The sequence below is a fragment of the Nansenia antarctica genome (genome assembly GCF_963989245.1).
Source record: "Nansenia antarctica genome assembly, chromosome: 6".
NCBI classification, from domain to species: domain Eukaryota; kingdom Metazoa; phylum Chordata; class Actinopteri; order Argentiniformes; family Microstomatidae; genus Nansenia; species Nansenia antarctica.
The window spans coordinates 40,243,038-40,257,645 of NC_137676.1; the positions used below are offsets into that span (position 1 = coordinate 40,243,038).

The 14,608-nt window shown below is 41.6% G+C and overlaps 2 protein-coding genes across 2 annotated transcripts; one reads left to right on the forward strand and one right to left on the reverse strand.

Annotated features, from left to right (window-relative positions):
• Positions 1-225: 225 nt before the first annotated feature.
• Positions 226-8,281, forward strand: dnajc16 (DnaJ (Hsp40) homolog, subfamily C, member 16; the record flags this gene model as incomplete). Its single annotated transcript, XM_080533196.1, has 14 exons — positions 226-386; positions 504-570; positions 907-1,231; positions 1,371-1,555; positions 1,812-1,916; positions 2,025-2,183; positions 2,495-2,625; positions 2,869-3,052; positions 3,266-3,448; positions 6,840-6,916; positions 7,054-7,134; positions 7,228-7,311; positions 7,451-7,621; positions 7,825-8,281. 14 exons carry the CDS (start codon positions 226-228, stop codon positions 8,273-8,275), a joined length of 2,364 nt encoding a protein of 787 aa, XP_080389322.1. The 3' UTR covers positions 8,276-8,281.
• Positions 8,282-9,463: 1,182 nt separating this feature from the next.
• Positions 9,464-12,770, reverse strand: LOC308161319 (agmatinase, mitochondrial-like). Its single transcript, XM_080535318.1, has 7 exons — positions 12,350-12,770; positions 11,737-11,939; positions 11,328-11,376; positions 11,028-11,223; positions 10,663-10,842; positions 10,307-10,391; positions 9,464-10,168 (listed from the first exon to the last, which is right to left on the reverse strand). The coding sequence occupies exons 1-7, from the start codon at positions 12,676-12,678 to the stop codon at positions 10,095-10,097; spliced, it is 1,116 nt and encodes a 371-aa protein (XP_080391444.1). The 5' UTR covers positions 12,679-12,770; the 3' UTR covers positions 9,464-10,094.
• Positions 12,771-14,608: the final 1,838 nt, after the last annotated feature.

Below are 14,608 nucleotides of genomic sequence, written 5' to 3' on the forward strand. Positions count from 1 at the left end.
TCTCAGCTCGGCAAGGGTGCACTATTCTAGCTAGTTAAAAATGAGCAGATGAAGAATAGACGTATGTCAATAATTGTTATAATAATAATCTAATACGTCTGTTAGATGGTTAATTTAAGTGTTGCAGGACCTTATTCTCCCAGTGAAGACAACATGGTTTACTAAGGATCAGACGTGTTAAGCTCTGTTTTTGACTTTCTTACAGAGAATATGTCAAGACCAAGTATGTCTCTGACACTGCCTGGTTTGGTGGTTCTCTGTGTGCTGCTGGCTGGCTCTGTGGAGACAGCTTCTGAGGTAGTCGATCCATACAAAATCCTCGGAGTGACCAAAAGTGCAAACCAAGCTGAAATCAAGAAAGTGTACAAGCGCCTTGCTAAAGAATGGTAAGTAAGCATGTGCATTTCTGTCAACATAAATGAACAGAAACATACCCAACACCTCCTTTTTGATCCAGGTGTTTGAGATGGTCCATTTATACATTTCTTCTTTATTTCTGTAAGGCATCCTGACAAAAACAAAAACCCAGAGGCTGAGGACATGTTCATCAAGATAACCAAATCGTATGAGGTTAGTGTTTAAAATATTTGCAACTTTATCAGAGTAAATAAATATGCAACTCGGGAGGGAAATTCATCACACTGTGGTTAATGTATGCATTTTTTCCTGCTATGACTGGTGGATAGATGATTCACTTACTTAGTTAAATGTACAGTATTTGTTGTAAGTCGCTTTGGATAAAGACATCTGCTAAATGTAAAATGTAATACAGAATAGAGTATTACCCAACGCACTTCAGCCCAGCTTGAAAAATGGAAAGGGGAAAAAAGGTGCTTAGCTAGGATGATAGGCTTTGATCAACTTTCAGGTTACTGTATCCATTGTCTTTCTGTCCATACTCATTAGATCCTATCCAGTGAGGAGAAGAGGTTGAACTATGATCGGTACGGGCAGACGGACGACACCCAACCATATGGCCACAGTCACTATGGTCACCGTAATGACCACTTCCACTTTGACGAGTCCTTCTTCCACTTTCCCTTTAACAACAAGGGTAGCAGAGAATTTGCTGACAGCAAGTATGCACTGCACTTTAACCAGTACGTCAACGACGTGGTGGCTGACAGCTTCAAGCGACCGTACCTGATAAAGATCACCTCTGACTGGTGCTTCAGCTGCATCGTCATTGAGCCCGTCTGGAAGGAGGCTGTGCAGGAGCTGGAGGCCTTGGGTATGAAGGGATGAAATCCATAGATGTAGAATTGTTTACAGGACTTAACCTTCTACATGATATAACTACAAATTACACATTCATTTTGGACTGAAATCTTATGGCTTTTGTACCAAACGTGTATGTCTTTTCTTGGCAGGTGTTGGAATTGGCGTGGTGGATGTTGGCTACGAGAGACGTCTGGCCAATCACCTTGGAGCACACCGCACACCATCCATACTTGGGGTCATCAATGGCAAAGTGACATTCTTCCACTATGCTGTGGTGAAGGAACATTTGAGGCAGTTTGTAGAGGACCTTCTCCCTCAGAGACTGGTTGAGAAGGTAAACATATTGTTATTAGTCAAGGTAATTGTTGCGCTCAATTCAGAGGAGTTACTGCAGGTGCGTGGAGCCAGGAATACAGGAGCCTGTACACAGTCCGCACACTGCAAAACAAGGTCTCAGGACTCAAAACTAAAATACATATTTATGTTGTTATTGTTTACATGCCAAAGGTAACAAAGTGCATCGTGCCATAAGTGAAGTTAAACTAGCGTCTGAGAGATTGTGGTTTTGCTAACATCAACCTATGTTCCAGGTCACAGACAGGAATGATCTCCAATTCTTGAACAGTTGGCATGAGCTCAACAAGCCCCATGTGCTTCTTTTTGACCAAGTGCCTGTAGTCCCTCTGTTGTACAAGGTAGGACATAATCTAGTCTGTCTGGCATTGATTTCAACAACCACTGAGAGTTACTACTGAGCCTTACTAACACTTCATTCTTTGTTGGTTTCCTCTCCTCTCCTATAGCTGACTGCATTCGCCTATAAGGATTACGTACAGTTTGGATATGTGGACCAGGGCCTCTCAGAGACAGCAAATCTGTTGAAGCAGTTCAATATAAACACTTATGCCCCCACCATGCTGGTCTTCAAGGAGAGCATGGACAAGCCAGCCGACATTATACAGGTCCAGACAGGCAGCCCTTTGATTAGCGCTGTGGATCCTCTTTCTTTTCCACCACTTGGTTGAATAATTAACTGGCATGTGAACACTTGAACGGTGTCTGAGGCAGATATCTGTTTTACAGTACCTTCATGTTATTGATGTATTCAGAGATGCTTTTTCTATGTACTATGTACAATATCAGTGGCGTCACACTTCTTTTAATATACGGTACATTTATTTTCAACAACAGCAAATCATTTGTTTTTATTATGGATATGCTGTTGTAATATCTTATATATTAATTGATATACTCTTGTTGTTGTTCTCTTCAGGCTAAAGGAATGAAGAAACACATTATTGATGAGTTTATATCGAACAACAAGTTTCTCCTTGTCCCTCGGCTGGTCAACCAGAAGCTCTTTGATGAGCTTTGTCCTGTCAAACAGTTCCACCGACGAAGGAAGTAAGAATGATGCGTTACTTTACACTCTCCATGCTAATGTATGACCAGGCTGTATACCCCATGTAGCCATCATTTCTCAACAGCAATGAGACTACTTTTAAAAGATAATCGGCATGTTGTGCCAGATTTGTGCTGTATACACATTTAATAGTCATGAGGCACTGCAATAATTGTATACCTTTTTTCATGGATTCATGCTGCAGTGTGATTCTCTGTGATGTTCTAAAAAATCGGTGCTCTCAGGTACTGTGTTCTTCTGATCACGAGTGAGGAGGAGTTCTTCGCCATAGGAAATCAGGCCTTCCTCTCATTTGCCTCCACCAACACAAAGGAGGTGGTGAGATTTGCCTACATCTACCAAAGGCTGCAGCAACCGCTGTGTGATGTCCTACTGAAGAACAAGGAGAAAGACAGCACACCACCACAAGTTCGTTGAAGCCTGTACAGTAGAGCTGAAGCTCCATATGAAATATTATTTATGCAAATATGCTCTCCTTGCATCTGAAGAGATATGCAGTTGAGATTTTGAGAGCTTCTGTCATACCTTCGACGAGTCATGAGCCCCAGACACACCATGTCTTTGTGTGTGTGTGTGTGTGTGTGTGTGTGCGTGTGTGTGTGTGTGTGTGTGCGTGTGCAGGTGGTGATCCTGGAGAGGCGTAATGCAGCAGGGAAGGCCCTGTATTTGCCCATGGTGGGAGGCTGGAATGGCACTGAAGAGGATAAACAGAGACTAGTGGAGGAGTTGGAGCGTCTGCAGAAGGACCCCTCCATCCTCAGTTACGACGCCATGCTGCCTGAGCTAAACAACGAGTTTGCTTCTGTGAGTTGAATTCTTCCTTTTGTAAAAGAGGAGGGCTGGCCTACCTTACTAGGGCTGGGACGACGCGTCGACGTAATCGACTACGTCAATACGTCGACTTGCGTAATGTGCGTCGGTGCGTCGCAAACAGGGCTGCCAAGTCTCACGCAATCACCGTGACGTGAGACTCACGCATTTCAACCAGTTCTCACGCTCTCACGCCGCATCTCTATTTATCACGGCGAGAAATAACTTTTCTCTTCTTCTTTTTTTTTTTTTCGGGACTTTTATTTGTGAAATTCCTTGAAAGAAAGCTACCGGACATGAGTTTCGTGGCATCTTTCTGCACGCGCGTTAACTTGAGTCTGCAATCGAAGCGGCAGGCGAGCGCTGATGGAAGAACCTGTGTTCACACGAGCTGCAAGAACGTAGCAAGCAGGGTTGCCAGATTGGGCTACTTTTGGTCACACTGGACGGGTGGATTCGGCAGCTTTTAGACCGGTTGGGCTGGACATTGTCAATTCCATCTGGCAACCGTGGTAGCAAAATATGTGCATACATTACAACATCGTATCTGGTAGCCTACTGGACTGGGTTGCACCAATATGGCGTAAGTCATTACTAAATGCAGGCATTTAGTAGTTACTAAACCCCTAGTTCAGGGGTGCCCAATACGTCGATCGCAAAGGTAGTATGGGTAGATCGCATGGCATTGAACAAAACGGAAAAAAAAAAAAAAAAAAAAAAAAAGTTCGCCTATCATCCATCCTCACTATGGCTTTTGCCACTTGATTGACATACAGGTAAGCCAGTCTGAGATCTGATCTTTTCACCTACACCTAACACGCGGTTCACCACGCATGCGCAGTCAACAGCACCAACTACAAAATACAAAATACCGGCGAGACTAATTACCTAGTTAGCCTTCCAATTTCTACTAATACTAATACTAAATAAAGGCTATACAAATGAGTGGGGAAGCTGGACCAAGTAAGAAACCAATAACGTATAACTTACATCCAGAATGGGAGGAGGACTTTTTTACACGATGTGATATTGGAAATGCGTCTGTCTGATCAGCAAATCTACGATGGCTGTTTCGAAGAAGGGAAATGTGGCAAAAGAGCGAAAACGTACGGCTGCAACGATAGCTTCTTATCGCGTCAGTCACGTTCTTGTTAAACACAAGAAGTCATTCAAAGACGGCGAAATTGTGAAAAAAGTTTCTCGAGGCTGCAGATTGCCTTTTCGATGACAGATCCACAGTGGCTGATGACACCTTGCAACCAGCTCCTACAGCCCTGACTATTAGAAACTAGCTGCCTCCTCCCAGTGCCAGGTCTCCCACTAAGGTAGAGAAATGCATTTATTTCCTCCTTTCAAACTAGGGAACTACCTGTTTTGTATCTGGTTTACTTTTCTGTTTGTTGGATCAGTAGTTGGCTATGGTACTGCAGACTGGCTGTCAGTGTGTGAGTGAGAGAAAGTGAGTGTGTGTGTGTGTGTGTGTGTGTGTGTGTGTGTGTGTGTGTGTGTGAATGTGTGTGAGCGAGAATAGCAAAGAGGGAGGGTTTGTGATGGTCTTCTCCTATGGCTGTGTGACAGAGAGAGGGAAAGTGTATTGTGAGTTTACTATGCAGGCTGGGAACTGTGTGTGTGTGTGTGTGTGTGTGTGTGTGTGTGTGTGTGTGTGTGTTTGTAGTAGTGCATGTACGTTTGCGATGTTGAAACTAGACTGGTAGATCTTGGCAGACTGGCTACTTGAAAAGTAGATCGTGGTTCCAAAAAGTGTGAGCACCCCTGCCCTAGTTGTTACTAGCTAGTTTCAAACTAGTTGTTTACTAATTTCGGTTGCACCACGCCAATCTTTTGCCAATCTTAGCTAGTAAATACTCAGTTTTGGTAACTGTTTTTTGTTTCTCTACTGTAACATAACCAGGTACATTAATAATAATAATTATTAATAATTACAATTTACAATACAAATACAACAATTGGGGGTCCCTCCAAAAAAATGTGGGCGCGCTGCGCGCGCACAAAATCACCCACCAAGCCCTCATTCTGACCCAGGAAAAACCCTGGTATGTAGCCTACTGTATAACATGATAGCCATCTATGAGCAATGCACTGTATATAAGATGATGACCACGGGTCTTTCTGCTGCTGACCAAGGGGCTGAGTCCTGTTGATGGGGCCAATTTTACTTTCAGAGTCTGTAGGCTACTGTATTTGTTTATTAAGATTTCATAAATATGATATTGTCTGAATTGTTTTCTTGTTTTATAAAATGTTATTATTTATTATTTTCATTTCTTGTGCTGGTTTATTATAAACAACATGTAAAATTGCAGGAAACTAGCATAAATAATTGGGTGGGAGAGAGGGGCCGCCGCTGCCAAAACGTGCACAGTTTTGGGTCGCTCCACCGCCAAAAAATCTCACTCCAAACTTTTGGTGAAACTTGGCAGCCCTGGTCGCAAATAAACAACATGGCTGCGACCAGTGGAAACATGGAGGAGGCTACTAGCTAATGTTACACAAGCAATGTAGCTCACCACAGTTTGTATGTCTTGTCTTCTGGTTTTTCCTGCATAGAGAATTATGAGGCGGCCGCCTCCGTCATATTTCTAGCCACCTCCAGCTCTCAACAAAACTCTGACGGTCGTATTTTCTACAAGCGTTGAACTACAAGCGTTACATTATATTTTGAATGGTCATCTGGTGCCTGAATATTGTGTTTTCCTTTACATAAATAATGACATTTCCACCATAAATTGATGCAGAAAGGGCACAAATTGGTGCATATCAATTCACCAGAATGCAAGAAATTAATTGTTTGATGTTTAAGGACCCCCAGACAGCCCTGCTTCATGGGTCCCCCCGATGTCAAACACCACTGGTACCACCTCCGCCTCATTTTGAGCCAGGAAAAACCCTGATGGCCAGCTATTACCCAGAGTGCTTTATAAAGACACTGTTAAACAGAGAGAGACAATACAGCCATTATTTTGGGGAAAATTAAGTGATACATTAATCGAACAGTAAAAAAAAATATCGTTAGACTAATCGTTAAATTAGTCGTTAGAGTAATCGACTAATCGGAAAAATAATCGCTAGATTAATCGTTAGAAAAATAGCCGTTTGGGAGCCCTACTACAGAGACACAGTAATTATGTTGTAGTGATTACTTATTTACAGTGGTGGAAATAATTAATAAACGTTTGGAATTAAACATATTTCCATTGCTGCTATTCACATGGAATTTAGACCAGACATTGGTGTTAACTCATTAAAACTACACAGCTAAAGAAATGTTGATCAAGATATGTACTTACCCCCATTGTATGTCCAGATGCTAGAATTATGTGCCACCTTCCTGCAGTTAATGCATTTGTTTCTATTTTAATTCCAGATGTTTCTTATTCGATGGATTTACACGGCTTATGATTACCTCTCTGAAGTCATTGATGATATTCTTCATAATAATTGGTACGTATTTATTTGTTTCATTACTACATTGTACTCAATATAATGGCAGTCCCTCATATGATTGGCTGAATAGTATAATCAAGAGAAGTATTACCTAAGTGTGTACTGGAACTGGAACGGCTCTGTTTTTTTTGCAGGCGTGATATGATGCCCCTCCTGTCTCTGATATTTTCTGCCTTGTTCATCTTGTTCGGTACTGTGGTCATCCAAGCATTCAGGTAAAGTAGGATATGAGATCATAGTCATTCTTATACACGTGTGCAGGGGTGAAACAGTTTATTCAGTCAGAGTTCTGACTTGTGTGATTTCAGTGATTCAAGTGAAGATAAGCAATCTAAACCAAAGACGAAAGACACAACAAAGGGAGAAAATGGGTCCCCCAGCAGCACGTCAAGGTAAAATCTGCATTTCTAATTCAAGTAAAAATGTCCTCAGTGACTGTGCAGTCGTTTGGGTTAGTTTTAACTAGAGACATCTTTTAGCGATTGTGTTTTCAGTGAACGTTATTTAACGGTAAATCTTTGTGGTTTACAGTCGACCACCCAAGAAGAACTTTGTGGAGGTGACAGAGCTGACAGACATCACCTACACCAGTAACCTGGTGAAACTGAGGCCAGGCCACATGAATGTGGTGCTGGTACTTACTGATGCTTCCAAGAACATCCTCCTCAGCAAGTTTGCAAAAGAGGTCTATTCCTTCACAGGGTGGGTTGCTCAAGCTGCTATGCACATACTGTAAATGGTATAATGTTGCCTAAAAATTATATTGCCTACTGAGATGTATGAGATATGTATTCAGAAGTGAGGGGCATGACAAATGTCCTGTAGCAGACCTTTTGTAGGGTGGACAGAATCAATCATCATATCATGTTCATAAAAGCATATCGTATTGTCTTTTTGCCCCCTAGGAGCCTGACTCTGCACTTCTCCTTCCTGAATGTGGACAAGCACAGCGAGTGGATGGAAACGCTGCTGGAGTTTGCCCAGGATGCCATGCAGCTAGACACGGACGACGACGACGGAGGCCGCCGCAAGATGGACTACACAGGCTACGTGCTAGCGCTCAACGGCCACAAGAAGTACCTCTGCCTCTTCAAGCCCGTCTACACTGGGGAAGACCTGGACAGTAAGTCCTCTGAGGAAGAAGGGGGCACCACAGGGGGAAGGTCTAGGTCTGGCTCCCGTGAAGACCACCCACCACGCAGGTCTGCTACCCGCTCCCGCTCCACCTCCACCCTGCAGATCCACCACAAACTGGACCGGCTGGGGCTGTGGATGGAGCGGCTCATGGAGGGGACCCTGCCTCGCTACTATATACCTGCCTGGCCTGGCCTAGACAAGATCACTGCCAACAAATAATTTTAAAAAAGGACTTCTGTTGCTAAACACTGAAATTAAGACCCATAAATGTACATTCTGACTTTGGATATTCATGTATATTATACTGTATGAGGCATGTCAATAGATTTGCTTGAATATTCTATTTGCATACACATATCCTGAGAGTCAGGATTAAGCAATCAATGGACAGGTACTAAAGGTGTATAGTTATGTTCTAGACCCCAAGGTGTCCTCATGTTTGAGCTTATTTGGGGGTTGTATGTTTGAGTGCATGCACTGGGACATTTTTTTAAGATAGCAATAGCAATGTTGCTATTGTGGAGTGGACAATGGCTTTTTCTTTGTCTGCCTACAAAGCTGTTTGCCTCATGTGCTTCTGGAGTTAGAGCTGCCTTTTTCTGCACTGAGATATGTATTAGTTACAGAAAGACGTTAAAACAAAGTCAAGGATATATAGTGGATCTCGATGCAACAAGTGTTGACCAATCCTCAGATCATATTCCCTTCTAGATAGCTTTCTCTGCTTGCTTTCCACTTCTTTGGAATAATTGCTGCTGTTACTTGCTTGAGATGAGCAAACTGAATCACTGTGTTCACCAGTGGACTTCTGCCTTTACAACCATCCATCTTGTTCACATACTGTATCTAATCCATCCAGTTCACATACTGTATCTAATCCATCCAGTTCACATACTGTATCTAATCCATCGGATCTTGTTCTGATACTGTATTCACTATCTTTATGGTGACTGATTAATACTGTGAATAGAGATGCATGTCTCTAGACCTGTTTTCTAAACCTTTTTAACCCCATCCATTTGGATCTCATTCAGAAAAAAACACTTTCATGCCTGTGCAATATACTGTAAGTGCAATGCCTTCCCTTTGCCCTCGGTGTCTATAATTGTGTTCTTCCTTATTCGTGCTGACATATTATTGCAAAAAGAAACAATATGGAGACTATTTTATTTTGTTTTACTAGTTACATGAGCAATTACAGGCCTGTTTGTTTTTGTTTACCATGTATGACGACCTTTGACAGTCCTTTATGACCTCACTTAGCCAGTAGCTTCATGTAGCAATGATGCCTATATATGTTGGAAGAACAGGCCCCATTTCATGATTCCATTTGTCAATATTTTCCAATTGGTTTCAGTTATTTTATGTACAATATAATTCGATTTTGGAAAAGATAAAGGCACAATCAAGAGTCAAAACTGTTATTTATTTATTCATCATGTATCAGTTTCTAACATAAAACTCTGATCTCATCATGAAAACAATTTTATTAAGAATTGGACATGTACATATTGTACATAATCTGCTTTATTGTCCATACAGTACATGTATATATATATATTATTTGTATTTAACAATATGTACCGTACTGTAATATATCAAACCTTATTAGAGTTACTGTTTTTTTACATGGATTTATCATGACAATGTGGTCATATCATACCAATAACATAGTTTGTTCCATTACAAACATGTTTTTGTATTCATTATAAGATATAGATATTACAGATTTTGCTGTACAAATAACTGTACTAATAAAATTGTTACAACATAGACATAAGAGATGTGCATATCCTCTTGCTGTGTGTAATAAATGCTTTATGTTGGTAATCTGATGTGTAGTTTTATGTGTCTGCGTATATATTTGCTTATACAGCCAATTTGAAGAAAAGTACCATACTGATTATTTAACCGTTGATTGCTTTTGCCTTTTTGTAAAGTAAAGTATATTGAATCAGTTCAGGGGTCTTATTCTCCCCCAAAGTGCTATTCATGTGCAAGCGCCCTTCAATTCATGTGCAAAAACATATCCAAATAGTTAGTAGTATTTTGTCTTTGGAAGGACACACATCATTTCAAAGAGCAGGTTGGCACCAGTCAGTGCTGTATTGCCTGTGGAAAAAAGAACATGTGGTTGAAAGAAAAGAAAGAAGTTGAAATGAGCTGAAAAAAAGAAGAAAGGACCGAAAATACACAGTTGATGTTTTCCTTAAAGCAAGTGTGTCACCAACACAAGTTTCAAGTAAGTACCTGTGGTGTCATAAGGCGGAGACACCTCAACCAGATCACATCCAACGAGGTTTAGACCACGACAGCCCCGGATGATTTCTAGTCCCTGGGTACAATCACACACACGCACACAAAACATGAAGACTACATGTTCAAGCATAACATACATAAAGACTACACTGTTAGCTGCAGCCTCCACCCAATATCTGAATGATAACAGAAAAACAAATGAACTAATAAGTTCAGAAGAAAATAAATAACAGAATTGTTAATGCAGAATTGTCCAATGCTTCCCGGGCAAGTGATGGACCTTTCCATCCTAAGCCATAGAAATGACAAACCAGGTGAAGTCAAAGCTTCCCTATAGGAGAGCTTACCTGTATGGTTGTGAGCCCTGCTATCTCTGGTGTGCCTGTGCCAGGGGCAAAGGCTGGGTCTAAAGCATCAATGTCAAAGCTGAGGTAGACTGGACCTGCACCCATCTGGTTCCTGACCTCGGCCATGAGAGGAGAGAGGGACTTGAACCAGCACTCCTCCACTTGAACAACACGGAAGCCCTAGAGACCAAACACACCCTCGACATGTGATCACGAGACATAATAGTTTATTTTTCTCATTTGCTTTTTTCCCTCTTCTATTCTATTCTTAACTCAAGCCTATAGCTATGGTAGCTACCACAGCTATTCAAGTCTCAGGCAAGGTTACTCATTCACCACTCCTCCTCCAGCGGACAGCACAGTACCTGTGCCCTGCTCCACTCGTAGGCGTCTGGGGAGTAGCCTGTGCCACGCAGGCCAATCTGGACCACCCTCTTGCAGTCCAGTAATCCCTCGTCCACGCAGCGTCTGAAGGGGGTCCCATGGCCGATCTTTTCCCCCAGGACCAAATCACTGGTGTCAGCATGAGCATCCACATGGATCAGGCCTACAGGGCCGTGTCTGATGAATATGACACAGACATGACATGCTTCATGAGTAGCTTGTATAAAGCACTGACATTTTATATCAAATTGTTCTTCTGGTATTGGATACTATGTGCTTACTTCTCAGCTACTGCTTGGAGAATGGGGTATGCTATTGTGTGGTCTCCTCCTGCAAAGACCAGAATACAATGTAAAGTCCATATGTCATCAAACTGCTGTACCAGGAGACACGTCACTTTTGGAGACTGATAGATCTGGACTTAACTATGTGGAGTATTTCGCCCCAAAGTATATGGTCATAGCGTATTTCATATGAGTACATTTCTGGAATAATTTTCACACATAATAATGGCACTGACACGGTGTTTATGAGCACAGTGCTGACATTTCATCTACAGTACAATGTCTTTGATGGGGCTATCAAATGTGGTTAATAATTGTAGGAGACTGTGGCAATGAATCATTAAAGTTCAGAGGATAAACCCAACTCTTCACACAACTGTAGAATAAAAGTGTTGCTCAATCTAACCCATGGTCAGAGGGATACAGCCTGTGGCCATGATTGTGCGGTAGGCTTCCCGGATCCGTCTGCAGGTGTCCTTCAGGTCATACACGTTCACGTTGACATCCCCAATATCGGCCACCATCAGAGACTCATAGGGGGCTGCTCTGGTGGCACTGTTGTAAGCCCTCAACAGGAAAGACTCTGCTCTGATCTGGCGGGGGCCAAATCTGTGGAGAATAATTGCCCCATTCTTAAATAATCACCAGTTTGCAGAGGACAAGAGCATGCTGGATGTAATTATTGAATGTGAAAGTTCCTAGGTAGATATTTGACCAGTTAGTGTGTTATGGATATGTAAGACCATAACAATGTCATGTCCTTATTGTAAGCAGTGAAGAAACAGTGTGATACTGTGCAATAAACTGTTCACGCAAATTGTAATTGACATCTGACAATACTAGACATTGATTGACTGAATCCTGGCTGTGAGTTTCTATAGTTTTATAACATGGAGGGCTAACCTACAGAGTAAGCTCCTAGTATAAATGCATGTTGCCTGTGCTTGTAAGGTTAATACGTAAAGGCTTACAGTACAGTAGCTTTTCACCACATTAGAGTTGATACAGTAACGAAATACCTTGTACCAGGTCGGTTGGAAGTTCCAGTATCGATTGGGACGCCAACAAAAGCTGCATCAAGTCCATCTGCGGTCTCTTGGTAAGGTAATTTCCCCATTGTAGCAATTCCAGAGACCCTCGCAACAAATTCGGCGCTCGGGGGAACATTGTATCGCTTGCCCGAGTACTTTCTATGAGGAGTAATACACAGACTTTGCCTGTCAAATAACTTGGTGCACGGTGCTGTGGTTTTCCCTGACAGTCCAGAAAAGATCTCTGCACGTGTAATGTATCTTCTTAACGTTCCGTATTTCCGACTTGGATTGAAGTTTTTCACAAGAGACTGCATGTTCACTATGTTATTATGTTAACGACAGACAAGTGTATACTCGGATCAAACTTCAGAGCTTATAATCATAATGGATTGCGCTAGTTTCACAGACATTGTCATTATATGGATAGACTTGGCAGGACGTTACGCTGACTTTCAGTCCATCCAGATGATTTGACGTCCGTGAACAGTCGCATCGGTGTTCCTGAACAGTGGAACTCCGCCCACCTACCTCGGGTGTATGTACATTCTTCAAAATAAAAGCGCCCACTTGTCTAGAGTCTAATCAACCATGAGCAGTGTTTACTGTGGCCCAACAGTTCAAAGTGCCCCATTTGGACCGCATATGGCACATATCATGGACTGTACACATATATTTTCCAAGCCTAAGGTAGATTTAGTACCAATCTACTCAGCACCACTTGATTAACTTGATGTTAATCAAGTGAGTTCCAACCATGAGCTGTGTCATAGAAAGTGTTAATGGATTTTTACTATGGCTCAACAGTTCAAAGTGCCCCATTTGGACTGAAGAGGGCACAGTGTCTGCAGGGCTGGACTGGGAAAATCATTCAGGCCGGGAAATATAGCGCAAAATATAGCCCCAGTCAAGCCACCCGTTAAGCGGTGGGGTCTGGGGGTCCCCCACAAGGAAATGTGAATAACAAACTAATGAGCCAACAACTGCTTAGTACAACGTACACTTATGAACCTCAAATAGAACCAAAGGTATATATCATTAAGGAGGGAGACGACACAAGCACTAACATTTAACCAATATTTATTATTGGGGGGTTGTAGTGGGTGGTAAATAATTCAAAATATTTGGATAGAGGACAGGAAACATATTAAAATGGCTGTTCTCTTCTTTCACTGTCACTTTCCCCTGTCATCGTTGCGTTGGGTTCTAGACCCATCTCTCTCTCCAAATGCTCCTGTCTAACTAGCTCTACACTTGCACTGCTACTCTCTCCACCTATTCAAAGAACAGAGCAAGAGCACAATAACCTATTCAGTTTACTGATGTACACTATCCATCAAAGGTTTGAGTACACCTGTTAATTTGTCTTCCATGATTAAAAACACCCTAAACTGTATACATCTTTCTAATATAAATGTAAAATAAATGTCTTGTACCTGCAAGTTGCTCTGAACTAGTGACCTCTCGTTCATTTCTCACTACTACTGTGGCATGATGCAACGATGCCTTTATATGTTGGAAGAACAGGTCCCACTTCATGCATCCAGTTATACATGTTTTCCAATTGATTTCAGTTATTTTGTGTATAATATAATCAGATTTGGAAAAGATAAGGGCACAATCAAGTCAAAACTATTATTTATGTATCCTTTATCAGTTTCTAAACATAAAACTCTATTGTCATGAAAACAATTTAGTTATTTGTATTTTGACTAGGACATATTGTGCATAATCTGCTTTGTTGTCTATACAGTAATATATACTGTACCTACAGTTGAACTCGGAAGCCACCGTAGCCAAATACATTTAAACATTTAATCTTAGTCAACATTCACTGTCTTAGGTCAGTTAGGATCACTACTTTATTTTGTAAAGCGTCTTTGAGTGTCTAGAAAAGCGCTATATAAGTCTAATGTATTAATACATACATATTCATTATTATTATTTAAAAAAATGAATAATGTGAAATGTCAGCACAATAGTAGAGAGAATGATTTATTTCAGCTTTTATTTCTTTTATCACATTCCCAGTGGGTCATAAGTTTATATACACTTAATAACTATTTGTATTTGGTAGTCATTGCCTTTAAATTGTTTAACTCGGGTCAAACATTTCCGGTAGCCTTCCATAAGCTTCCCATAATAAGTTGGTGGAATTTTGGCCCATTCCTCCTGACAGAACTGGTGTGTCAGGTTTGTAGACATCCTTGCTCCCACACAAGCTTTTTCAATTCTGCCCACACATTT